Here is a 27,785-nt window from a genome sequence, read left to right on the forward strand (position 1 = left end):
CTGCTTATTCTTAAAACCCCCAGACAAACTTGCATGAACAAGGAACCCCTCCAATGAAAGCAAAAGACCAGATATGAAAGTATCTTGAAGACGAAAGGACTATTTAGTTCTTGCCCTTCAATACAAAAGACAAATTTGAATTCTTTCTACAGATGTGCAGTATTAGCCATGTCAATCAAGAGGATTAGTACCCGTAACTCATCTATACATCAGACACCAGCTTTGTCTTATTCCCCTAAAAACACACCATCATGCTTTAATATCAGAAAAAAACCTGCATTTCATGGGTAGTTTCTCATTTTAAAAAATCCATTTAACACTTGATTGCACATCCTTATGTTTCCACGGCCTCTTGTGCTTAATAAAAATAAGCACATCAGTACGCTGCAGAGAATCCCATCTTCAAAGCAAACAGATACTTCCCTCACCATCCAGCTGAAGCCATGCTTCTGCTGTTACCTACGCACCAGAAAATAGATCTGGATAATGCTCTGTGATCATCTATTGATATAAGCCTTCACATACGTGAAGATCATTAGCAATTTTAAGAGAAATAGTGTTCCCAGTCATTTTCCTCTAACATATGAGAACTCTTACAAACGAGACAGCAAATTTTAAATGGAATTCGGGGAACGCACACTCTTCCTTTCCATTTTTATGTAATATGATCTATTCTGTCCTATAGCACGGACTAGGCATCAGCCCCCATTTGCTAAATACCAGCTGCCTAAAATCGTCTCTTGTCAGAATGACCACTATCAAAACTTAAAATATGAAAGGAAAAGTAACTTTGAAAATAGTGTGTTTCAGTTTTTTAAAAGCGTTCCCCAGCCTTCTCACCCCACAATTTCCAGCTACAGAAAGAAGAGTTATTTGATAACCTTTTCTTAGCACTCCTAAGGGTCCTTGCATTCCTTCAGGTCCAAGTACCCCCACTTTCATCCAAACCAACTATCACAGTGCCAGAAAACACTAACAGAAAAAACAGAGCCACAGATAAGGGAGAACAGTCATTAATGAATTGTGAAAAGCGAAAAGCAGGATGAAACAAAAATACCAGCTCAACTCATTCACCACTCACAGCTCAAACCTATTAGTATTACTTCCTGAAAAAATGGTAATCTAATACTTAAGTTACACAGTCCTGTGTGTACTTAAACCTACAGGTCTAGGTAACACCTATATTCTTTCATGTATAATTCTATACAGTACACTCAAATCAAAGCAGCTTTTCACATGAAGAGCTGTGTATTTTCCACATCCATACAAATAACTTTCTATGCAGATTAGCAAATACCTGGAGTTATGAAAGATCCTATTTGTTCCTCAAAAACAAACAAAAAAACCTAAATCCCCTCTACCTAATGTTTTTGAAGACTTAGCTGATTACTAGACTCTGTTCCTTATGTAACTACTTATTAGCCTGATGTCTATTTCTAGATTAAGAAAAACAGAAATTGGAGCAATAGTAAAAGCTTTGTACAATAGAAAATGTATTATTTCCCTAGTTTTCCTAATTAGCTTCCTTTGCAAATCCCCAGTGGTAGACAGAAGAGCTGATTACAATTCCAGGCTGAGTGGTAACTAGAGTAACTTCCTAGCCACAAGACACTAGAGAACTGTTGCAGATGCCCCTCTGAAGGGGAGCTGATGCTTGGCTCAAACTGAGCTTGCTCACATCGAGCAGTTTTCCAGAACACTAACTTTGTCTGAATGCATGTGGGCAGATGACAGCAGGGGAGATAAAAGCCCCCGCCTCCCCTCTAGTGCAACACACAAGATGTAACCTCCAAAGCACCTCCATGGCATTAGCAGTACCAGGCTTGTTCTTGTCTTCCCAGCAGTACCTGCATACCTTATTACCTTTTAGTACAGCTGAAGCACACATGATACCAAGGTTTTGGAGCATTTGGAGTATTAGGTAACATTTTAGTCTGAAAAGCTGATAATACTTTTAGGCCCATTCTTTGGGAGTAACCAGCATGACATCACTGACAAGGCACAGACATCCCTTCTTCTGCAAGAGAATGAGGATCCCAAAAGCAACACTCCCTTAGTTTCTCAGAGCTTCACAGGCACTGTCTCCTGTAATTGTGCTCGAGTTTGAAACACAGATTTACATAAGAAACTCACATGGTGCATATGCTGAATAAATTCTGTAGGTGAAGGTAATACCTTTCTGTGGAAGCCATAATGCTATGCAAATCTTTCTGAGAAGTCTAGTACAGAGGACACTACTGGAACCATACTCTTTGCTCAAAGACAAATGTGCTGATAAACAATTATTTTTAATGGTCTTCTGCTCATGTTCTCTTCTTTTACACAGTTTGAGTTCTCAATGGTTATTAGAAAATGTTTTAGACAATAACCCAACAAAATCTGCTATTACTAGCATATGGCTAAGTCCAGTGACCAGATCCATGATTCCCAGAAAATATCACATCTACAGATGTATCAGTATTAAATACAATGAATAATGATGCCCGTTAAAGATCTCCTTAATATTTTTTAACTCTTAAGGAGTGTGGGAAGGAAATGTGCCCATTAAGAATGAAGATCATGAAAGTCGCTGGAAAAATCTAATATTCTCAAGGTTAATAGATCTTCCTTATAGAACCTTCATAGTAACGCTACCCTACAGAATAGCTAAAATAAACAACAAAATAACCAGTTGTCCTGGGTTGCAGTGTATTCTATTACCATCCTCATGAGCTGTTGAAACCAGGAGGGGCAGTGTTTCCTTGCCTCTTCCCTCCAGACTATCTTCTGCTTAATGGGCCCATCAATGCCTGGCCTCCTGACTCATCATGCTATTGTGAGATGCTCCACCCAGAAGGAGGAACCAAGCATCCCATCGTGGATATAATCTGAGATTCCGAACACCACAGACACCCTTTTCCATTGGATTCCCAGAGGACAGGAGCTACACAGCCACCACTGGACCTTCTGAGGAAGGGCAGAACCTTCTACAGGACCACAGCTTCAACAGAACCACACCCATCACTTCAGGAGGACTGCAGCCACCATTTTATCGGACTGCTACCGCCACCCTGACTAACAGGGTGTCAGGTTGCATCCTGACTCTGTCAGTTTAACCCAGTGTTTTCTGCCTTTTTTTTTTTTTTTTTTTTTTTAATTTCCCTGTTAAATTGTTATTCTGACTTGGTGCCTCCCACTTGTTTGTTTTCAAACTAGTACACCAGTTTTCCAGGTCCCCACTCTTCACTGTTGGAATATAAAACACAATTGTATGTAAAGCTTCCCTGCAGATACTAAGACTACTTGGGAAGTCAAAACGCTGACTACGGATGACAAATTACACTGTGAAGCTATGCTTGTTTTTTAAGAATACTACAAAATACCATGGTGGCACAAACACGTACATCCCAACAGTGAAGCATGCAAAAGGTATACCTGAGCAAGTAGAAAAGCAAGGAAGGCCAGCTTCTGCTTACACTTTTAGTTGTATCTTTTCAACAGACTTTGCTGTTACTCACACATAGGTAAATAACCCTGGACAGTCACTCCTGCCACATGAGTTCTGCAGAACACACTCACAGTGTAACTCCTTTTACATCAACAGGATTACTTTACAGCAAAATACTATCCACAGGTTCAGAACTGGGTCCCTTCAGTGTTGTCCTTCCACTACTGTTAAATACAGTCCTATGTGATAAGCAACTGATACACTTCCCAGCTCTTCTTACTACAGGATTTATGGGGAGAAACACACTCAACATTCCTTGGTTGTAACATCACCTCTCTCATTAGAGGTTTTCCAGCCAGGAGCATTCTGGTCATCCAATTTCCCTTCTTCAGGTACCCTTCTCACTGCTCCCACAACTCAAAATTCTACACGATGCCAATGAAAGAAATTTTTCCAGGCTAAGAGCTGCACAATAAGACTTTATGGTGTTCCAATTTAATTAAACAGAAACTGAGCCCAAGAATTACACTCAAAGTAAATCTCATGCTCAAAATATTCTCATTTCAAAAAGCTTTATTAGGAAAAGAAAAAACAAGTGAGTACATGTATGCATGTGGTAAAGTCTGTAAGGAATAGACATTTGCAGATTATTATGCTAAGTTTCAAGAATTCAATTGAATCAAGCTAGGGATTAGTCTTTTCTATTCCCAGGAGTTCCCTGAAGAGAACAGAAGTGATTGATTTTTTCCCTGAAGTGCATGATTTAGAAAAAAATTTATCTCTCAAAACCAAGCAAAGACAGTTGTTCGATCACATCTCACCTGCTGCTGCATGCCAAGGAGCAGAAGTGGGAGGGAAAAGTCACACGGGGACTGCACAAAGGGGGGAGTGTATCAATATTTAAAAGCTCTAAGCTCAACTTGGATCTTGTAAAAACTCATTTTTAGTATTAATAGATTTCAAAGGTGGAATATATTAAATATAATGCTACAGAATTTCAGTGTGAGAACCTTTGATTTTAGGCTCAGTTGAACAGAAGTCAAAATTTCTGCTAGAGGTGCAACAGAAAATAAGTATTACTATGGAGATCTCATGCTGAAAAATTGGCAATAAATACTTAAAGACACCTTAGAATAAAAGAATTAGAGGCAATTGTTAACAAAACGTAAGTTCTATATTCAAACATATAAAATTCAACTCTACGTTTAAAATGGCAATAAGAGTACTTCAGAAAAAAACAACAGACTTACTTTAGACTGAAAGCAAGACTGATGCAATGCAAAGAATTTTTGATGAACCAGTTCAGAAGCTCCACAAGTTTGTACTCATGTTTTAGAAAAACATAGGCTATCTGAGCTAAACCATCAGTCACTTTCAATATTTATGATGTATCATGTGATAACATTTTCTTTACTTAAAAGAGCAGCAACTATATATCAAAACAAGTTCCTTTTCTGATATGCCATGATTCTCCATTTCCTTTTTTTCTTTTTTTTTCATAGAATCATAGAAGAGTAAGAGTTGGAAGGGACCTTAAAGATCATCTAACTTCAACCCCCCTGACATAGGCAGGGGCACCTTCCACTTGACCAGGCTGCTCAAAGCCCCATCCAGCCTAGGTCTTGAACACCTCCAGGGATAGGGAGCCTGCAGCACTCCAGGTCAGGTCTCATGAGAGCAGAGTAGAGGGGAAGAACCACCTTCCTCAAGTTGCTGGCTGTGATTCTTTGGATGCAGCCCAGGATGCCTTTGGCTTTCTAGGCTGTGAGTGCACATTGCTGGGTCATACGGAGCTTTTTGTCCAAACAGCCCCAAGTCTTTTTCCTCAGGGCTGCTCTCAATCCATTCTCCTCCCAGCCTGGACTTGTGCTTGAGACCACCCCAACCCAAGTTCAGCACCTTGCCTTTGGCCTTTTTGAACTTCAGGAAGTTCACACAGGCCCACCTCTCAAGCCCATCCAGATCCCTCTGGATGGGATCCCTCTGGATGGCATGCCTTCCCTCCAGTGTGTTGACTGCACCACACAGCTTGATACTCAGCTTGGTATCATTGGCAAACATGCTGGGGGTGCAACAACATGTTCTGAAAGCTTCCACTAGTTTTTATGTTTACTGATAAATTTCCAATACTGTTCACAGCTGGATTCTGTAACCAAAGTTTTCTACACACAAAGTTATGGAATCACATCAAGGCGACTGGAAAATAACACTAAGCCAGTGAAAACTTTGCCACAACAGTATTACCCTCTTCAACCAGATTTGCCGATATCCAGTAACTCCTCTGATACTCCAAGATGCAGGCTTTGCATCTCCCATCCAGTCAAGCTGCCAATTCTGAATGCAAATGTCAGATGCTGCCTATTATAGGTACTTTCATTTGTCCTACAAATACCTCTAATAGAAATCAGATATTGAAGTGATATCCAATACTGATATGGACATTGAAACACACAAAATGGAATGATGTCTCCTGGGAAGATCTGTGTATAAATATATGATTTTTCTATTTAATTTTTGCATAGATATGAGGAGCATGGCAACCATTTGCAGAAAAATTCTGATTTTAGGTCTCAAAAGTTACAGTACATAGACAAGCTCACAATGCAGGTGTGGTTAGAGCTGTTCCATGCAATACTGAAGATAGAAAAAAACAAAAAACAAGTTTTCTTCAAACACATTACTCCTGTATCTATACCTTAACTCTTAACTATCTTCCCAATGGCATGCTGCAGATTTTTGCAGTTTGCAGCAGAATCAAACCCATGGACCTAAGAAGTTGCTTGTTCTGAGACTTCAGTTTGATTTGTACAGTTTGTGACTGAAGACCTCTGGAGTACACTTTACACAACACACCTGTGTTTTAGCATGAATTGTTCATTTTGCTACCCCTAGGGGTAAGCAAGAGAAATTCAATGTGAAAGCTTGACAACTTTCCATCTTGTTAGCAACACCCCCTTCTGCCAAGAATTACATCAGAATTTGCTTACTTACATCTAGCGAATCTTCATTGACCAGGATGAGAGACATACTCTGTGAAATGAGTCTGCAAGAGTACCCTGCAAGAGGGGGAAAAAAAGACAATAAAACACAAGGATTTAATTTTTGGAAGACTATCTAAGGTTCAGCTCAACCTTAAGATAAGCATCTGTAAGTCAAATGACAATTCACTTTTGGAGCAATTACTCCAGTCAGGCAGACTGCTGGAAATGGTGTACAGGACACACTCCAACACGACAGATTTACTAGGAACACAGGTGGCATTCTATCTGCATTTTCAAATACGTCACTTGAGATGTTTTAATTAAAGAAAACACTGTGTGAACTAGATGCAGTAAATATAGCCTGTAGCCCTACAGCAATTTTTTTTCTTTTTTTAAGTCTATATGAAGGCAGGTTTGCCTTCAGCACCTTACAGGAACAGATCTGAATGCACAGTTGCATCTGTGCCAGATGACTGGAAGTGCACACATGTGTTCAGTTGATGCTACTCAGTTCCCTTAACCCACACAAAGCTTACATGAGCATTTTTCACTCCTGAGTGCTCACTGTGGAAGGTCTTGAGTTTCATCAAGTAGTACAAATCAATGACATTCACAGAGCCCCTACCAACTCCTCCTATAGGCACAAGGTAATTGGACTAGATTATTCTTAGTGTGGGACTGGGACGTGAAAGAATGAGAGTGACCATAGTCTGGAGCAGCACCCAGAAAGCAGTTCTGTACATTTCCCAGGACACCAAAATTCAAAACAAAAACTCTCAAGACAGAAAAAAACTCTTATTTTTATGACCGTTTAAGCATTTACAGAATAAACAGCTTAATTCTGCTCAAATTAATGGCAAGAGACAAATGCAAACTCGGATCAGGCTGACCCCACTACATTATCCAAAAGCTCATGCAAGTTCACTTGGGATTGGCATAGATCATGTAAGCTTCATAAAATAGCAGAGAATTAGTTTATTTGAAGCACATACCTTTTATTGCTCATCTAAGTTACATAGGAAAAGGAAATTCAATAAAATTATTTTTTATTTCTAATGTGTTTTTGTATAGAAATTAATTACAGCAAGTTTAAGAAATTGTTACCAAATAAATTGGGATCTTGGGAAGTCTCTTACTTTTCTTAAACAGAGACTGGAGGCTATTGCAGTATAAGAGTAATGTCCCAGTGAAGAACCACTGCAAGGCTGCCACTGCATCAAAAGGTGAACAGCACAGTCACTGTAAAAAGATGATATCTTACAACAGCAAGAGAACAACTGAGGCATGAAATCATCTGTGGGATTCTTGGTTCCTTAGAAAGGCCATACTGGGTCATCAATTGCAATGCAAATAATGTCCTCAGGCTACAGAGTTTTTATAATTGGGCTAGTTTTGTAGGTATAATCCAGGGTTAACATGTCTGCATGACTTCTGTCAAGAAAGTAAATCCCTCTTGTTCCTTTGTGGAAGACATGCTTGTATCATAGCCAAGCACTCTCAGGCAGCAGGTTTGATTACCTGCAGAAGTTTAGTTTCTCCTCCATTTTCACAGCTGTGTGGACTATGAACATAAAGTGCAACCTTTAATTTCTGCTTCAGAGAACAATACAGAATGACTATGAACTCACACCTGTTAGGAAAGGGACAAAATATATTCTAATGACATGCAGCCTATAACATGAAAGCTTTCCCAGACAGCCTCTGATTCTGCCTTAGTCTTAGGTGGTAGTATAGAACTGAGAAGCAAACCTCCAACAGTCATAGACAAAACATTGAATTTTCTCTCAAGTCAGTTTGCCATTTTTAAAAGTTAGTTCCAGGCTGAAAAAAAACTTCCTTATTTTGACTGAGAAAAAGAGAATATTACAAACTTAAGTACTTCCCACCATAACAGGGTTATTCTTTCCCTAGGCTAAAGCAACAGTCTTGTGCAGTAAGCTGTTACAAATTCAGCATAACTAATTCAAAAGGATTTTCTAGTAGCATTTGATTAGAACAGCAGCTGTAATTTCTAAGCCACTGCTCACTGCTTCACTTCACCTCTTCCAAAACAAGCAAGATGCCACTCTAGAAGTCAAGCTGGAAGAAAAAAAAAAAAAAGGTGTGGAAAACAGTTGCTCTGCTATGCATCTTGGAAATCATTGACTCAGAAGAACTTATCCTGCAATTGAGGCTATTTTGCATCTTGCAAAATATTAAACAGAAAGATCAAGACTGGAATAGGAGAATGTAAGTCAAGCCTAACAAGGGTTTATAGGGGATCTATACATTATGTACAATTTCAGGACTAAGATGATGTTAAAATCTAGCACTACTATAAAAGTAAAGTAGCTGGCAACTGTAAGAGTACAAGTAGTAATTTTAGACATTTCTAGTAATATTTTAAAGTTTTATAATAGTTTTGTAATAGTTATTACTGGCAATACTAACATGGCAAGCAAAAATGCACTCTAAGGTAAGTATTTTTGTCAATGCTTCTGAGTAAAATAACATCAACTGGTTCAAAGCCAGGTATAAAATGTCAACCCACACCTGTAAGTTGATATCTAGCTCTTTAATTTAAAAGTCTGACTAAAAGTCCATGAAGTAGATGAATTGGGTACTTCTGGGACTTATTTTCCTTCAAGTGTCCTGGGAGAAAGATTGTTTGAACCAGAGTTCAAGATCATAGCCCACAGGCACATTCGTACTGCAGGCATACAGAATCCAGCATCTGAGGCAAGAATGATTATCCTCTGTGTTTAGAGAGAGCGCATATACCCTGCTCGAACTGTGCATAGGGATATAGGCAAGTGTGCTGGCATGGCTTCAGTCTCCTGAACTGAAATAAAGCACAGCTCACCAAGAAGTGTTCTTATTTCTGAATTGGAAAGATATGTATGTACTGTTAGATGAGTAAGGAATCTGCAGGATGCCTGCATCCAGAGGGTTACAGTCAATAGTTCAATACTCAAATGAAAACCAGTAATGAGTAGTGTCCCTCAGGCCAGTCCTGGGACCGGTACTTTAGTATCTTCACCACGGACAGACAGGGATTGAGTACACCCTCAGCAAGTCTTGAGAAAACATGAACCTGAATGGTGCAGCTAAACAACACTGGAGGGAAGTGATGCCACCCAGAGGGACTTTGATCTGCTTGAGGAATATGCCTGTGAGAACTAATCAAGTTCCACAGGGCCAAGTGCAAGATCCTGCACCTGTGCTGCAACAATCATAAATATCCATCAGGACAGACTCGGGGATGAACAGACTGAAAGCAGCCCTATTGAGAAGTATCTGGATACTAAGTGATGAAAAATTGAATGTGAGACTCCACCTAGAGTATTGTACACAGCCCTAGGGCTCCCAGCACATGACAGACATGAATCTGAGTGCAAAGGAGAGCAACAAAAGCAATCAGAGGGCTGGAACATCTCTCCTATGAAAACAGGCTGAGAGTTGGGGTTGTTTAGCCAGAAGAAGAGAGGTTCTGGAGAGACCTTTCAATATATAAAAGGGACTTTAAACAAAGACTGAGAAAGGCCTTTTACTAAGGCCTGTAATGGCAGGTCAAGGGCCAGTCATTTCAAACTGAAAGAGGGTAGGTGTGGGGTATGCCCAGCTCCTGCCTTGGAGGGATTGCATAACCTCCCGGCAAGATCCCCTTGGAAAAGGCAGCACTTTCGGTGAGGGTGAGAGAAAACAGACCCGTGGTCCTCTGGGAGACCCTATGTAGATTCTTTGCAACCCATTGGCTTCTACCACCTCACACCCACCCTTGTATCCCTATAAGAGGTACCCTATTCTCCCTTAGAGATTGGAGAGCTCGTCCCTGGCCTCCCCTTTGCGGGGTGCGGGACAAATAAAGCTGCCTCATGCGGAACTGCCAAACGAGCCTCTCGTCTCTCTCCTCCTGGTCTGGCCTGGGGTTGCCTCACAGAACAAGAGCTGAAATCACTCCCTCTGAAATCACTAGAGAGCTGAGAGCCTGCTGAGACAGGCACCCCTCTGTGGAGGCAGCCCGGTGGCTGAGGGAATGCCGCAGACCTCTGGAAGACTGTCCCTTGTGGGACGCTCTCTCTGGGTCAGTCACGGCTTCCTGGGTCTGAGCCACAGACCCCAGCCCAGCTGCAATAGGTAGGTTTAGACTGGACATAAGGAAGACATTCTTCATGATGGGGGTACCAAGACTGGAACAGGTTGCCCAGAGAAGTTATGGATCCATCTCTGGAAATGTTCAAGGCCAGGCTGGATGGAGCTTTAAGCAACCTGATACATGAAAGATGTCCCTGTCAGGGAGGGAGCAGGAGGACTGGACTGTATCTTCAAAAGGTCCCTTCCAACCTCATGCCCAAAAAACTCTCAGGCAGTGCTCGCAGCTATCAATGCACACCCTAGGCAAGAGCATTCAGCTCAACTGTAGGAACTGATTCATGGTTCAGGGAAGGACACACTTGAGTAAACACTACACTCCTCTTCCCGGAAAACAGATCTGTTCCTAGGGAAGTTATTGGCTGGAAATACAGCAGTTCTGGTGTTCTGTGAGTGTGCTGAGCACAAGGATGGTGGCAAATAGAAATCTATCATGGGTATTTTTGTCTCACTGAAAGGCAAAAATGACCCAGAGTCTGTAGACTCTTTGAAGAAAAGGATGAAGCTACAAGGACACAGTTAAGCCTTCTACAGTTGTTTGCAGGTCATGCTTAAAGATGCTTCTGAACCTGGAAGTCCCTTTTTCAAGAGCTAGAGTTCAAATGATTGATCAATATTAAAGGTTATCATGAACACTCTCCTCATCTGCAGAACTACTGACTGGCACATGGCTGAATGGAAGGCATACAGCCACCCCACAGAAGGTCAACCATTACTCTCCAAAGTAGTAAAGAATGTAATCCAGAGGCAAAGACAGCAAATTCTGAAAACCAAGTGTCTTGAGGTGACCTTATGATGTGTATCCCATATCGCTGCCTATGCCCAGAAATTAATTTTTGTGCCTTTCTATGCCTCTAAACTGAGCCTGAAAGGGGGAAGGAAAAAACTGAGCAAAACTTTCTCAAAGCAGTTTGCAGCTCGTTCAAGGTTACAAAAAGATAGCAGGTTTTTTTTTTCCCTAGCTGGGGCAGGGGAGGGAGGAAGCACCCGGCTTGTTTTTTTCCAGTCAGTTTTTGGCCAGTTTTTCTTCTTCTTGTTCTCCAGAGAGAGACTGAGAGTTGGACTTTGGATTTCCTTCTCTGGAATTCCGGATTTTTCCCCTTTTCTACTGGACTGCTTGATTGCTGTAACATCAGAGCACATCGGGAGGACTTTCCACCGGGCACAGAGGGCCTGGCCCCGGCCCAAGCCCCAGCTCCGAGGAGACCAAAGGGAGGACTCGAACACTTTCCCAGGTTTTTTCCTCTACTGCGAAAGATTTTACCATCTAACATTATTTTCCTTCCCATGTGTTTGTTAAATAAATAGTTTTATCTTCTTCACTTTCCTTCGAGGAAAATTTATTTTTTCCCGAACCTGGTGGGGGAGGGGTGGTTGTGCCTTCTCTCAGAGGATATATTTCTAAATTTGCCCAAACTGGAACACCAAGGAATCAAGAAGAAGCTGGAAGAACAAAGTACTCCAGCTCCTTGACGCAGCTGCCAAGAGCTGAAATATCCCTCAACATACATGCATATCCATACAGCAAGCAAGAGTCAATAAGAATAAACACAATGAGAGAGTAAAAATACTTTTTACTCCCCAGAGAGCATATTTATACCTGAAACATATAGTGCACACGTGGATTGGGTTTTAAGTTGAAGGTTTATTGCAGTTTTATTGGGTTACACACAAAAACTGGAAGGGTGCCACATGTTTATACTTTCAAGCCAACTTGAATATGAACCTAATTAAGTGAGATTTTTATTACCAAACTGTACCTTAAATGAAGGGATAATTTAGACGTTTTAAGAGAGATACATATTCCTCTCAAGTTGCTATAATAAAAGAAACAACAAACCAACAGTTTTAGAGAACACTGGAAGTTAGTCTCCTTCAGAGTCTTCAGAATAAGCTCATTTACTGGTGTTCAAGGTAGCTGCTGTTGGTTAATATATCAACTTATTTCAGATATTTACATCCAAATGTGTAGCTACATTTTTTTAATTAGTCAAAAGATGATGTTTCCCTTCTCAAGTTAACTACTGCTTGTAAAAAAAGCAAAATCTGCAGATAGTGACTCAAAGCAGAAAACTAGCCTTTAAACAAATTGTCTACTCAGGCCATCCATTGTATTTCTACTACAGCTGTATCAGTTCAGCAAGTAATTTCACCTCTTGGTACCACCTTCAGCATACAAAGATACATTAAATTTGATCTGGTTTTGAGAAGCACACAAAAATTCTGCTCAGTCAAGCAGACTGCATTCTGAAATTTCACTGAGTCAACCAAAACAGAAAAAAATTTTAAAAGACCACAAACCAAACAACAACAAAAAAGCAAATGCCCAAAACTTTGCTAAAAATAATGTAAATACAGTTACAGAGCACCATCAATAGAAAATGTTGAAGTCAAGATGAGTCTGAGGAAGCAACCTATGCTGTTAAAGTTCCTCTTAACCTACACCTGTACATCTAAACAGACTATGTGCAAATCTAAATACAACTGTGGAACCTTAACAGCATATGTTGCCTTCTGTTAAAGGAGCTATTTCTTCAGTCCTTTGGAGCTCATATTGACTTCAAGACTCTAATTGTATGAATAATGCACCCAATTAAGTATTTTACATTTAGAACTGCACACAGACAGGTCTGGGTGTATTTCAGACTACTCCTGCTACAACTCTGATCCTCTAACTGAACTTACTTAGGTGAGACATCAGATCACCAGAGTCCAACTCTGTCTCTTCTCATCTCTGGGCAGATTTACCAGTGACAGGGAGAAAAATCATCAAAAAGAACGCAAGATCATTATGGCATTGTATGGCCAAAGATGCCACATTTGGGAGGTGTGGCATGACGGAGTGTGCTTATATCAGGATACGTTCCTTTACCAAGTCTTTACTAACAGATGTGCTGTAAGGTGACAGCAGGGTCAGTTATTTCAGCTTGAATAACCCACCTACTTTCACAGACATAATTTGGAAGAAGCTGTAGACTATACACACTTTGCATTTTCGTATTTCCCATTGTATCCCAAACTTGATTCAAAGTCTAGAAAAGGCAGTCAGTAAGAAAAGAAAAAAAAAAAGCTCTAAAACAGTTTCTGAAACATTAGCCTGATTGAGTTCTCGTGTTACCATCACAAGGCAGAGTTACATATATTCATTCCATTAGAACTGCTTTTAACCAAGAGCAGAAGGGTCCCTTTTGCATTTAAACAAAAGAATATAGCCTGACACCCATAGTGAAAACTTCACTGCAAAATCCCTTCTCCAAGGCTGTGCCCTGCTAACGAGGAACCATTCTATAAACAGCAGGCCTGATTCTATTTAAAAACCCACACAGCACACCTTGCATGTAACCTGAACATATCAGACAAATTCAGAGTAACCAGAAAGATGGGTACCTATATTGAGAGCTGTTTCCTGTTTGTCACCTGTCAGAATCCATATCTTAATTTCTGCCTTTATTAGTGTGGCTATTGTTTCTGGAACACCTGCTTGCAGGCGGTCTTCAATGGCTGTAGCTCCAAGAAGCAGCAAATCCTGGGGAAAATAAAGAAAACAATCCCTTAAATTCTTTTAAGATAAACCTCTGTTTGGAACATACTCAAAAAGGAATTAAGACAGCATGTTGTATCTCACTGCTAATACTGCACTTTGACAAGCAATATATACCACAGTAAATTTCTGGTGGGGCTATTCTACTTCCTCTGCACACAATTCACATTTCAAGAGGTACAGAATGGAACAGAGTGTTTTTGATCAGAAAGATGGCAACATTTCAAGAATAATTAATTGAAGTTATAAAAGTCCAAAGCTAGCCTACAGATGAACATATATACTAGACCATTCACTAATCACCATAGCAACATGATGAGTAGTCACAGTTTATATATTTAAGCTCACAAAACAAAAATTATTTGGCATCACATCATTTAAACTAATTTCCGTCTATAAAAGGTACATACAGACTGGATACAACCACTCAAAGCAAAAATTATTGCAACTACTTACGGATATAATCATTACATTTGTGTAATACAAGTGGTATGAACATTAATCAATCCAAGTATCTCTAATCAACATACAGATGTCTGCCAGAAAAACATGCCTCATACAATGAATTTAATACTCCAGAGTTATCCATATACTTAGGAAATTCTAAAACAATTGCTTGAGGAGATCTGGCTACATTACCATAAAAAAAAAAAAAAAAACGGGCAGAAAAACAGCTAAGAAATAAACCTTGTCAAAAGGTACAGTTTACTCAGATTTTACCTCTAAAAGCATTTTAATGATTCCTTACATATGCAAAGATGTTCAACTTAAATTGAAATAGGTTTAGGTACACTGTATCATTTCAGAAATTGCACAGAAAAAGGTAGCAGGGTCCTTTAGTCCCCTTTGCAGGGACTAAAATTATTCAACAGAAATGAAGACAAATGAATAGAAATAGTAAGGAAAGTTGCTGTTGTTCAGCCTGGGAATGATGAGGCTTCAGAGTGACCTTACTGTGGCCTTCCTATATAAAAAACGGGCTTACAAGAAAGATGGATAATGGCTGTTTACCAAGGCCAGCAGTGGCAGGACAAGGGGTGATGGTTTTAAACTGAAGGAGGGTATATTTAGTCCAGACATAAAGAACGGACTTTTTTATGATGTGGGTGGTTGAGACACTAGAACAAGTTTGCCCACAGAAGTGGTGGACCCATCCCTGGAAGTGTTTCAGGCCAGGCTGGATAGAGATTTGAGCATCATGGTCTAGTGAAAGGTGTCCCTGTCCATGGTGGGGGAGCATACAACAAGCCCCTTCCAACCCAAACCCTTCCATGATTCCATGAAGAAGGCATTAAAAGCAGCTCCCACTTGTATAAATCGAAGCACACTTAAAGAACAGAAGGGCAAATGGTTATCCATACAGGGTGTAAGCTGGCATTAAGTCTTGACAAAGCTTCATTTTTGCTATGAGAGATTCAGCTGGCAAACACAGCAGAATCAACTCATACAAGTCATTATGCTTTAGTACTCTATAGCCTCCCAATGAAACATCAGCTCTGTAGTGCTGTATTTTCCCACTGCTTTTCTTACTAAATTGTCTGCTTTCCACATTGTCCCCCCCTTCCCCTGCCCCTAGTCCTGGCCACACCCTCAGGTTCTCCCTATTGGTTCCAGTAGCCCAACTCCACCCACGTACCGCTCTGTGCCCTCAGAAAAACCCCCTGCTCCCTGACAAGGTAGTCTCTCTGCCTCTGGGAACCGGCTCATCATCATGTAAAATAAAGGTTCCTCTGAGGTAGCTCTGAAGGGACCCTTGTGCCTCCTTTATTGTCACCGTGTTGCAGAGCCGACAGCTAGCCAGAGCAGGAGTGCAGGGCTGCCCAAAAGGGCTACGGGAGAGCGGAACAGCCGCCCTCCCCAAAGCGGCCCCGCTGCGCTCTCTGGGAAGGCTGCGGCTTGCTAAACCAACGCAAGAACTAACCCACCGCAACACAGCTCTGTCAATGCAAGCAACCTTTGAAGGTTGCAATTGTAGATTGTCTTTTTTTCCCTACATCACTTGTTAAGGAGTTACACATGACAGCATAGGGACCAGCATGGCTGAGCTACCTGAGCAGAGGAGTTACTACAGCACCTGCTGAAGCCCTCTCAGTCAGCATATGGCTGGGGAAGGAAGTCAGTTCAAGTTTGCCTCCACACATGCACCTGTACTGTGATCCAGCAATCTCAGCACTCAGACTGAAAAAGTAGCTCTCTTGGTCTCATTTGATCCCGTAGATGAAAAAAATCCAGCCTGTTAAAATATAATGTATTTTGTGTTGCAGCCAAAAGCCAGTTTATCTGGAAGCCCAGCTTCTTGGTAGGACCAACAAGCAATAGGAAGGCATACAGTGGATAGTAACTGACTCCAATTCTACAACCCACTCACAGGTTCCCTTTTTTCTTAAACCAGATACTAAATTGTGAAAAAGGCAGAAAGTAGATGAGTAAAAATGCACTAAAGCTTGAGAATACATTTTAAAGTACAGCAAAAGCAATGTTCATTTTCCACCTCAGTGAAAACAGAAGAGTACGAGAGCACAGTGCAAGAAGCAGAAAGCTGAAAGGAGCTACTCAAACCTACAGAATCAAGGATTAGACAACCACACTTACTGACACACTATAAACATAAAAGACCATTTTAGGCATGAATTGGAAAAGACCCTGTCTTCAGCTCTTACTGAAAGAGTTCTTGGAGCTTTTCTCTTACCCTCTGAAAGTTGGCTCCTATCCTAGTCTCAACCTCCTTGTGGATGCCCCACCCCTGGAAGCATTCAAGGCCAGGTTGGATGGAGCTCTAGCAACCTGGCCTAGTGAAAGGTGTCCCTGCCCAAGGCAGGAGGATTGGTACTCAATGATCTTCAAGGTCCCTTCCAAACCAGGCCATTCTATCATTCTATGATTTTGCCCCAACTAACTTAAGTAAACGAAAGAACCTAAGCAACATTTTAATATTAAATTTAATTATTAAATTAATATTAATTTAAATTAACATTAATTTTTAAATATATTGAAGTTCAAAACATGTTTTAAAGAAACCACTAAATAAAACTAAATACCTGGAGCAAGAGGGAAGAACATGAACCCACATAGGTTAGCAGTGCAACTACCAGCACTTCCGAAAGCAGCAAGACCAACGAGGCTCAGAGAAATACTGGCCCCTAGTGTTGGCATTTTAACATTTCATTCACTGTGGGATTAGTGTTTCAAGTAGGTTCTCTGATACCTACTTTCCCCTTCCAAAATTAAGAGCTCTGCAATTTGCATGGAGTGCAGGTTTTCACCCTTTTTTTAGCCCATGCTGCTACAGGCTTTGGTGAGCCCTACACTGTCCCTACAACAGCCTTCAACAACGCTGAACTGTGAGTGCTGTACTAAAAGGAACAGATCTCTTCATGCACTAGTACATGGGAACTTGGTGCAATACAGTGACTTACATGTATTATCTTTAGCAAGTTACAACAACCTTACACAAAACAGGAAGGTTTTTAAAAGTGTGAGAAAAGCGTTTATAAGTAGAAATTATTTTTTATCTGTAAATTTGTCTCGGATTTACAGATTAAAACTGTGGACTGAACAGGCTACCAACTAAAAAACCTTTCCAGTTTCTCATCTATGAAATTAACAGTTTATTTAATTGTGTAAAGCCAAAATTCCACTGGAAAATACACATGTAAGGGAATCTGCATCTGATCATCAAAAAAGTATGTTTCACCTTTTCAATGATCTCATAGCATTCCTCCAGCTTCTGAGTTCTGTCTTTCAGAACTGTACTGGATTCATTGTAGACATTCAACCACTCTCTGTAAGACTTCTCCGAGAGATCAGCGTAAGCAATGCACAATGTCCTCAGACCTACAAAACAGAAGACAGCCATTACCCACAGTAAAATTGCATTGAGTATCATCAAATCATTCATACCTAAGGAACACTAAATTCTAACCCTCACGCTGGAACAACAAGAGTGTCTAACACACACTGTTAAACTCTGGATTCCACAAAATCACCCTGCACATTTTTTAAAGTATTTGGATTTCCACAGTTGCAAACCACAAATCTGGTTCATTTTGGCTACCAAAGTTGGTGCAAATCCAGAAAGTATTGGGCAAAAACTTTTTACTAAGTATGAAAGCAAGCTTGACGTTCACGTATTTTTAGAAAGATCATACTGAAGAATGGGCTACATACTGTGATTGGTGATATTAGTCAAACACCCTGCACAGTCCATGCTTCTTTTTAGCAAGACTGTGCTCTCCTTCAGTGTACCAATGTAACTCACACTAATAATGGGAGTTACATGTGCATAAGATAGTGAAGTGGGTCCATGAAGTACGAAAAGCAATTTATTAGACCACTGGCAAAAATTAACATAGAGAAGTAATGATTTTGGTTTGGTTTTTTTTCTGTCATGAATCAAGCAGAAAGGAGTGTGTGTGATAAAATAAAAAATACAGAAGTTCCACTACTGGGACCATGGGAGTCTGCAAAAAAATTTTTTTTTTTAAAAGCTGAATGTTATTTTCAGATTTTGGAAGAAAAATGCTGGTTCATGGTTTTACTATAAATCAGGTATGCTATGCTATTGCAGAAGGGGGGAAAAAAAGCCCAGTGCTTCCCTGTGAACAGAGGTGCTACATCAGTCAAAGGCCTTACAGACCATTTCAGACCATCTTTGATGTCTCAGTCTACCAGGCTGCCCAGCATGTTCTGCCTCGTAAAGCCAGAGACGCTGGCATCCGACTTCTACCCTGGTAAAAACACCTCCAACTCCAATGTAACTGAGCTGTTCTGGGCAACACAACTGATACCTTTTCTCTTCATCATGGACACACAGAACACTGTCCTTTCCTTCCAAATTCCACTTCCCTATTGAAATCACACAGAAGTTGGACAAAACCCTCCTTACACTTGAAGTCATCCTACAGTTGTTAATTTGCTAATAACACACTCCGTCTTGATTTATCTTCACGATCATCTCAGTTGACACCACAGAGCTTAGACAATGCAGAATATGCTGCAAATAATTTCATAAACTGAAATCTCATGGCATGCTGTTTCTCTTACCTTCCGTTGCGAAGTATTCAAGATGGCACAGTGTTTGTTCCATATACTGGGAATCTTTTGAAAGCCTCTCAAAAATTACATTATCCTATTAAAACCAAATTCATTACAACAGAGTAAGTCTACATAGGAAGTTGCTATTTGTGTATTTACAAGCTCAAGAGAAGCAACCTGAATGGACTTGCTAATATCAAAAATAAAACTGTATTTACAATATATTTGGGGTTTAGAGTCTCTGATTTGAGTAATTAATCTGGATTGTGCCCAGTGGCAGAGATACTGCTTCCACTTTAAATAACAGGAACAGAAGTACACTCTGCCCTCCTCTCCTTTTTCCATAAAGAGGTCCCCATTACTGGGCAGTACAGAACACTTCTCCACAGATTACTAAGCCAATATATTGATTTTCAGAGAACACAAATGTCTGGTCTTATTCAGTACATATTGCAGTCCCATGCAGTAGTTTCCTGCAGTCCTTTCTAGAAAAGATTCCCACTGATGTTAAAAATAAAAGGCAGAAACACTGATCATGTTCTACCACAACATTCTCTCAGAAACAGCCTTCTTCCTGTAGCAGCTTTCTTTATCACTAAATCAAAGGACAATTGAAAAGGCCTGGCTAAGAGCTGTAATCAAAATATAGCAGCATCACCCACATAACTAGAGTCTGGATTTTACTCTGCAACTACCAGAACAAGTTCTACAAACATATGTAATACAGAAACTCTACTTTTACTCAGACATCTGCTCTTAAGCTAAGTAAACAGGCCTACATCTAGCGCTGATTACAGACAGGCATACAAACCTATTTATTATGGAAGCAGCAGGACAGAGGATGACTACCAGAATGTGGAAGAGTTAATGCAGAATAAGCAGTTAGCTTACAGCTCACATGAGTGGCAGATGCAGCATGTTAGTACATCTAGGTCTGCTCATACAGAAAACAGCATGAAACTTTGTACTACAGAGCCTCCTGCTCTCCATCCCTTCCAGTGCCACACTCCAAAGAACAGGGTGAATTCAGGCATGGCATGAACAACAAGCAAGTTCCAAGTCTGTGTGGCCCTGTTAGACATACAACTGTGAACTACCACACAATGGCAGGGGGCTTAATTCCCTTCCACCACACCAGCATGAAGCCAGCACATCTTTATGAAATCAGGGGAGATAAACAGAAGCAACAGAGCAGTGAACACAGACCTATATGTCATGGCAAATTCAAGTAAACCAGAGCCTCTCAGAGGTCAGGAAGAGTTTTCCCTGTTGCAAAAAGCCAGCTCCATAGTTTTCCACTGAAATTAGAACCATTCTCTGGCTGTGGACAATGCTAGTTTTGGAGCCTTTGTACTGTGCTAAGTTATTGCTCTTGTCAGTGAAGACAAAAGCACAACATGGTGCAAGTCATGATGACAAATAACAGCAGGTGCAGAGATGCACGAAAGCCAGATCAAGAGCCAAGCACTTGAGAACAAATTTTAGTGTTATAAATTCAGACAACAGCATTTAGTCCAGCTCCTGAACTCCTGCTGCACAGCTGGGTAAGCCCTGGCTTTGCTGAAGTGAGGGTACTGCTCCCATTAATTTCAGGATTTCAGCTGGGTAGTAGAAAGCCTAGCAGTCTCCCAGCCTACAAAAGGAGTCAGAGGAGGAATGACAGCTCTCTTAAATCACTTGGCCCTAAACAGAAAACCAACAGGTATTCTGTATGAGACATGAAATGTCAGCATCAGGCACAGCTGTTGAAACAATAACTGGCAGTGTTCTCCATTAGGCAGCATAATTACTTACAGCCCCTTTGCAGTAGAGACGTAGCTGTCCTGCCGGAGTTCGAACGATCACTGACATTCTCTTCCTGTTGCTATTGAAAGAAAAATAGTTGCTTTCATTAGTCAAAGTGGCGAAGAGTAATTCCTGTTCTAGCCAGTGAATTTTCTCAGATGTGTTTAGTGCATCTGAAATCAAATGGGATATAACAGCAGTAACTTAAGATCCCACAACCCTTGACCACAAGGAGAAATATTAAATTGCCTATTTTGAGCTTCAGCCCTATGTCTCCCATTGGCAAGCACTTCAGACTTAAACCCAGATGCGAGCAAGAATTTGAAAAAGAGCAAGATAGTATAAAATCGTCTTGGAAGAAGGGCAGTCACATTTATTCTCATTATTCTCTCTCAGTTTTTCCTTATTTCTCAAGCAAAATTCCTTTGGGGACTCTAGAAATGGAATCTTTAAGGCTGATCACATCTTTATTATAGGCATAACAGACATTGAAACAACCATCCACTGACAAGGGCACTTGTTTAACTTCCTAACTCAAAAGCAAGCAAAAACATCATTGAAAGGAATCATGGTATAGACCAGTTCTTGGGCTCTATAGATTCTTTATATTGGTCTAATCAGACCCACATAGTTGGGATTAAGTACAAGGAAGTGAGACCCCTCAAGCAAGGACAGGACAGTCAAGTTTGGCATCTATATTAAAAAAAACCCTAATGTAGACGGTAGCATACTGTACACCAACATCTAACAAAGGAAGGCAGGCAAGGATAATTTCATTTTTTTTAAGAAATTTTGTCATTTTACTTATCAATCTCTCCTTTAAAAGACCCACTGGAAAAGATACTCAACTTGCAAGAGGCAGAGGCAAACAAATCAACTCTCATTAAGGGAACCATAAGAACATGTGGTTTCATGTAAATCTTTTCCTTAGCAGAAGGACAACTCGGAAGTACCCTCCTTCCTCATTACCATTTTGCCAATGTGTACAAAACACAGTGTTGAGCAATCTTTTGTCTCCTCTTGAGGCTGCTTTGAGAAATGAAGTCCCTTTTCAGAGCTCAAGAGCCATGTGTATTAAAGCAAGCTCTTGGCATGATCATCAGACAAAACAAATCTTTTCTGAGGCTTTCTAAAGAGGGGTTGGAAGGACAGCAATTAGCTGTGCCCAGAATTGCTGCAACATTCTAATGACACTGGGAAACTTCCATGTGCTTTTTGAAAACTAATTACAGGAGCTCCCTCAGTGGCCAGGTGGGAAGGTGCTACACAGGGGAGAATTAAGACAGCTCTTTTCTGCTGCATGCAAGCTGTGGCTACTCCTGTCCACAGACACCAGGGTGCTGGTCAACTCGCCACAAACCCTCAAAGACTCCTCCAGTGCCTTTTCAGATACTTACCACAAGTAGCTGAAATAGCTACATTCTGACTGGAAAGAGGGAAGTACTCAAGAATAATCTTCAAAGCAAGTCAGGACACAAGAAAAGCTGCCTACCCAAATCATCCCTACCTTTAGTTTTACATAGTCCTTTAGAGCACAACCAGCCAACTAAAAGCAGAGAACAAGAGTTCAAGGCTTAATCCCCAGCAAGAGTAGGAAAAAAAACAACAGAAAAAAAAGGAATGGTAACTAGCACCTAGCACCATCCAAACTGGCCTAACTTGATCAACTGACAAAGAGAAAGCACCTTGTTATCTCCAGTGATTTAGGGGCCTGATTCAGCAAAGTTTCTTGCTACCCAAGCAATGCCCATCCTAATGAGCCTGACCAATTAGGAGTGCTTGCAATGTTTATATTTTCATAGCTGGCATGGTTCTTAAGAGGAGGCACTTCCAGGTGCAGTTTCCATCTACTCAAAAAGCAATTTGCAGAAGCACTATAAAAGTGCAATCCTAAAGTATGTTCTTGAAGTAGACAAGTGACAAATCAGGATACCCATGAGTCACAGCAAGACGCTTCCAGGCCAGCAACTTCTTAATACATTAACAGAGCTGCAGTGGCAGGAGAAAGTTTTATGATCACATGCCAACAGCCACCAGTTTATAAGCTCATTCATAGTACCTCAGAAATAAGATGATGAAGGGGCAGGACAAAAGTTAAGGAAGTTCTGCTTTTCTACTGTATCAGCTGTACCTTTTTACTCTCAATAACATTTTTTATAAAAAAGTTTTTGTTACCCTGCATTTTGCATATTATAGGAAAACTTACCTGGAAAACTCCAGCACATTAAGAATTTCAAAGGTTTTCTCTTTCCCCAGCTACAAAAGAAAACAAAAGAAATCGGGTACTATTGTAAGTACAATCTGCATTATATTCTTATACGTGCAAACAGGCAAGCTGATCAGGCGGCTGTCACACATCCCAGGGTGAATAAATATGGCAATGGCTCCCTCCACTGGTTAGAGGATGCAGAGCCCTATTTAAGGAACTTAATTCAACATCCTGTATCACTGTGGCATCCTTCATTTACTACTGCTACATCATTACAAGGAGTTAGTATCTTATCCTTTTTGATTAGGCATGCTCTGAAAGCCAAGCTGCATGTTTAGCTCTCAACAGCCATCAACTAAGAGACATATTACAGGCTGTAGGCATTTTTCCAAGTTAAAATAAGCATGCCCTCCAGGCATTACAATAACCTTTGACTGACCTCACTTAGTACTTATATTCTGTGAATTCACAAGAATATTAATTATATTTTTCATTGCAAAAAAAAAAGAAAGATTAACTGAGGAGAAATTCCTGTTATCTTTGGGGGCTGAGCAGGAACAACCTGAAGAAGGAGAAAGATTTTAAAACACCTGCCATTCCTGTTGCATAATATACAAAAGGAGTAGTAGGAATTTGACCAGAGTCTTAGAATTCCAGTGATATTGGTAGCATGCAGTTAAAGAAAGTGCTGCAAAATGTAAAATCTATACACATGCAGTATACACATGTCCAGGGCATGTATCAACTTCCCCAAGATTAAAAAGCATCTCCAAACCATTTTACGTGTGCTGCCGCTGATGTAGGCAGTAAGGAGAGACAGGAATCTCTGAAAGTGACAGCTTTTATTGCTGGCTATAGATTAACAATGCCCCAGCTTTGTATTATGAGTATACAACTAGGCCAGGTAGGCCTGGCTGTTCCTGCAGAGGAGAGAAGCATTTAGGTGGCTCTAGATGACACTGTTTATCCTAAGCTCTTCCCCTTCAACTAAGAAGAAGTTTGAGAAATTGTAAAAAGTTCATGACAAGTCCTAGAAGAAATGTTTCAAGTGCTTAGCTTGGCAGTGCACCAAGAAATTTGAGAGGGGAAATACCTGACAGGAAGGACAAAAAGACGTTCATTATTCTTAATAAGCACCCTACTAGCTGCATCTGTGTAAATCCAGAGCCACTTTAGCTTAGACTACAACTTGAGTCTGAATGCGGCCTCATGAGTTTGAGGCTGCCTGCGTTAACTGCAATCCATTAACTACGCACCCCCGCATACACAGCTTGTCAAGCAGATACATCTTCTACTGAAGATCTTACTCAGAAGAAATGGAACATTTAGAAGAACAGCAGCCATTAAACATAATAGTCATAAAACCTCCCAGACACATGAATTTCCTTCTAATGTGAGTGTTCCCATCTGTGCTTCCTAGACAAGGGAACTATTTTTCAGGCACAACTGCTGTCATTTCCCAAGTAAACTTGCAACTTCCCATGCCACACAGAGAGGCAGAGGACTTGGCATCTTCAAATAGATTAAGACAACTTTTCTCAGTGTGCATAAGCCCTTTGCATGTAGGATCCTGAAGGCCCTGGAAAAGGGCCCTCACAGAACCAGGGAGGACACCTTTATGCTCTGCATGACCTTGGCAGCCTGTGCCATGCACATCCACCGCTTACCGCATCAATGATAACAGAATGGGGAGTCCGTCCTGTGAAGACATAACCAAGTTTTTTTGCTCCTTTTACTAATGCTCCTTCATCTGCCAAAACAAACAAACAAACAGCTTGAATTTAACCTGGTATGTAAAAGAGGCCTCCAAAACCCATACTTAAATACGGCAGATTGCCAAAACAGCATCCCCTTTCCCATATACTCCCATCCATAGGGATGCCAGAGTAGCTCTGCACACTCTTCCACAAAAAACATTCAACATTTTAGTCCTACAAAGGCCGTGCAATATCAACTACACAAACCTGGTACTCAATCTGTATAAAATACCCTGTAACTACTGAAGCATTGAACTCTTTTCTTGTGGAGGTGCCATACTTTTCCACAAGGGAAAAATACCTGCTCTGAAAGCAAGATCAAAGCTCTGTTACTCTAACTTCCCACAATATGCATTTAATCCATTTTCTGCTGTGAAGGCACTAAGTTCAGGTACTACAGAAATACAGCATTGTTTTCTGGAGACTGAACTGGGCAGTGTTATTAAGAGCTCAAATAACAGAGCTGCAATCAGAGCCAACACCTGTACCTCCCGTAGGTAATTACAGAGCCTCCTTAAGGAGCAAGTGTCATCAAGCACAACTGCCATACAGGTGGATTTAGTGCCTAATTCAAGCAACCCTCATGTCTCTGCAGCTCCCTTGGTCTCCTCACGGTTCATCACTCTGACCAGACATTCCTTACATGAGCTCTTCAACCTACTTTTCAGACACTCTATTAAGACATAAAACAGAAATGATGCTGCTTCATCACTCAATACACCACTGCAGCAATTCTAGAAATATCTTCACTAACAGAGATAAACTCAATGGAGAGCAATGTTCCCCAATCTGGCCCCGCCTAGCTCCGTTAATACCTCTGGGCTAACTGAAAGGAGTAAAAACCGGTGAAGTGCAAACCTGAATACAGCCAAGATTCTGAAAGTTTTGGTTGTATTGTGCCAGGTATCAGCACTGGATAGCTTCTTATCTTGCTCTAAGCAGATAGTAGATCAAGAAAGACAGTTTTTAGTCATGCCAATAAAGTAACGGCTCATGCAGAAACAAATCATTACTTCCTACGCACTCAGTCTTTTACTTTCACCCTGCAGAAAGAGTAGAAGGTCTCTTGAGAGCAGAAGGAATCCTAAGCCCAGCCTATCTCTAAAGAAACATCATGGGCTACATGGTTTTGTAGGAAGCATTCAAAAGCAGTGTGTACTGATTACAGAAGATGCCAGATCTACTGCTAGCATCGTGGGGGACATTTTGCTTTCAAAATCAATGACCTTTGAAATTACCCAGAAATTTATGGACCTTCCTTCCATCTACCTCTACTCCTTCAACTCATTCCTTTCCCTCCCAAAAAAGAAAGCAAAAACCAACCTGGAGAGGAAGCCTGGTAGATTATTGTATTTCCTTGTCTCTCAGGAACAACAGTATGACACACGGCCAGCAGTGTGAGGAACTCCTGTATATGCACAGCTGTGGGCTAGACAGGACGCCAGGAGAGTGAGGTTTAGCATTACACACAGACTGAGGAACCTGTTCACTAAACTGAGACAATCTTATATGCCACAGACAAAAAAAACCCCAAAACATATTCTGTTCTCTATTTATAGCAGTTGTTTTGACCTCAGAACATCAAGACAGCACAGTTCAGGGCCAGCATTGATGAACTAGAGAGCTAATGGTAACGACCTCGTTTAACTTGCAGAGAGCTGAGAAGCCAGAGTATTCCCCCACCCCACAAACATAAAAGTATTACTTCTTTAGCACCCCAAGCTTCATATAGGCAAAGACATCTGCCACAAGATGATGACAATCTAGCAACAGGAAATACTACTAATGGCAACTTCCAATAGATTGACAGCAACCACACCAGAACTAAACTTGCTGCAAGTGCACCCTTAGTGATGAACATCCAGAGCTGAGAGCAGCTGAACAGCCAGTAGAAGGCAACATCATGTGTCATTCCAGAGGAATACAGAACCCAGCCAAGCATAAAATTAATCCATGGTCCCTACGCATTCAGCATCATGAGAACATGCAGCATAAACCACTGTTTCAAAGTGCTTAAACAGACACCATGTCTGCAACTCAGCAAAGATGCTCTGGCACTTAAATCACAGGCCTCTGATCAGCCAACCCTGGCAACTGCAACCTTTAGTGATGTGAAATTAAGTCCCTCATCCCATTCTTCCCTCCTTTCCATCCCTGCCTCTGGCACAAGATTTATAGTCTCACAGCAGTCAGGAACAGCACTCAGATGCCCAGCTCACAACCTGGCCTACTAACTTCATCCACAATTCGCACAGATCTTTAAGATGCTTGGCTGAAACAGCTGAAGTGAACACATGGCTCTCCTTCACCAACTCTGCTATATCCATAACATCCACAGGTGGTAGCATCACTGTCTTGGATCACAGCAGCCATTTGCTCAGTGACTCAGACATGAACTTAGCAGTTCTACCTTTGCAGAAAGCCCTACTTGACTTTGCAAACTCTCAAAGAATTTCTGCATATAAAAATACCATCTAGTTTCCAAAGTTTTCATTAGCATAGCATATGCACTGGCAATATGAAGGTTTAATTAGTAGGAAGTAAATTATTATGAAAGCCACAAAACCATGTCAGCTGGCAAACATTGTGTCAATGTGTGTAAACAAAGTAAGCATATCAGAAAGTAGAGTAATAAAAAGACTGAAGATCCAAGACCTATATTCTTGTTTTACTTCATGTACTTTTTCATGAATATTTTCAATGTAACTGTTTCCAAATTGTATGGTCACATATCACTAAAATAACAACAGCTGTAGCTTTTGACATGCTGGGGTACAGAAGCTGTGCTCAGGAAAATGAACATATATTTACACACTATTTTCTGACTAAGTCCACAGCAAATTACAGTCAAGTGGTTACTGCTGTTCCATTATTTCCAGTGAAAATAATGAAAGTTTTATCTCCATGTCCAAAGGCACAG

The 27,785-nt window shown here is 40.7% G+C and overlaps 1 protein-coding gene across 5 annotated transcripts in view; it reads right to left on the reverse strand.

The window, feature by feature from the left end:
* ATP8A2 (ATPase phospholipid transporting 8A2) overlaps positions 1 to 27,785 on the reverse strand; it is a 320,265-nt gene that overhangs the window by 216,218 nt on the left and 76,262 nt on the right. For all 5 annotated transcript variants that reach the window (XM_048294917.1, XM_048294918.1, XM_048294919.1 and 2 more), the window contains 8 exons: positions 26,189 to 26,294; positions 24,776 to 24,858; positions 23,106 to 23,155; positions 20,909 to 20,978; positions 19,124 to 19,208; positions 17,775 to 17,914; positions 13,927 to 14,065; positions 6,419 to 6,483 (listed from right to left, as the gene is read on the reverse strand). In XM_048294917.1, coding sequence (XP_048150874.1) covers positions 6,419 to 6,483; positions 13,927 to 14,065; positions 17,775 to 17,914; positions 19,124 to 19,208; positions 20,909 to 20,978; positions 23,106 to 23,155; positions 24,776 to 24,858; positions 26,189 to 26,294 — 738 coding nt within the window. The remainder of the gene's footprint in view (positions 1 to 6,418; positions 6,484 to 13,926; positions 14,066 to 17,774; positions 17,915 to 19,123; positions 19,209 to 20,908; positions 20,979 to 23,105; positions 23,156 to 24,775; positions 24,859 to 26,188; positions 26,295 to 27,785) is intronic.

This window comes from Corvus hawaiiensis, chromosome 2, assembly GCF_020740725.1.
Source record: "Corvus hawaiiensis isolate bCorHaw1 chromosome 2, bCorHaw1.pri.cur, whole genome shotgun sequence".
NCBI lineage: Eukaryota > Metazoa > Chordata > Aves > Passeriformes > Corvidae > Corvus > Corvus hawaiiensis.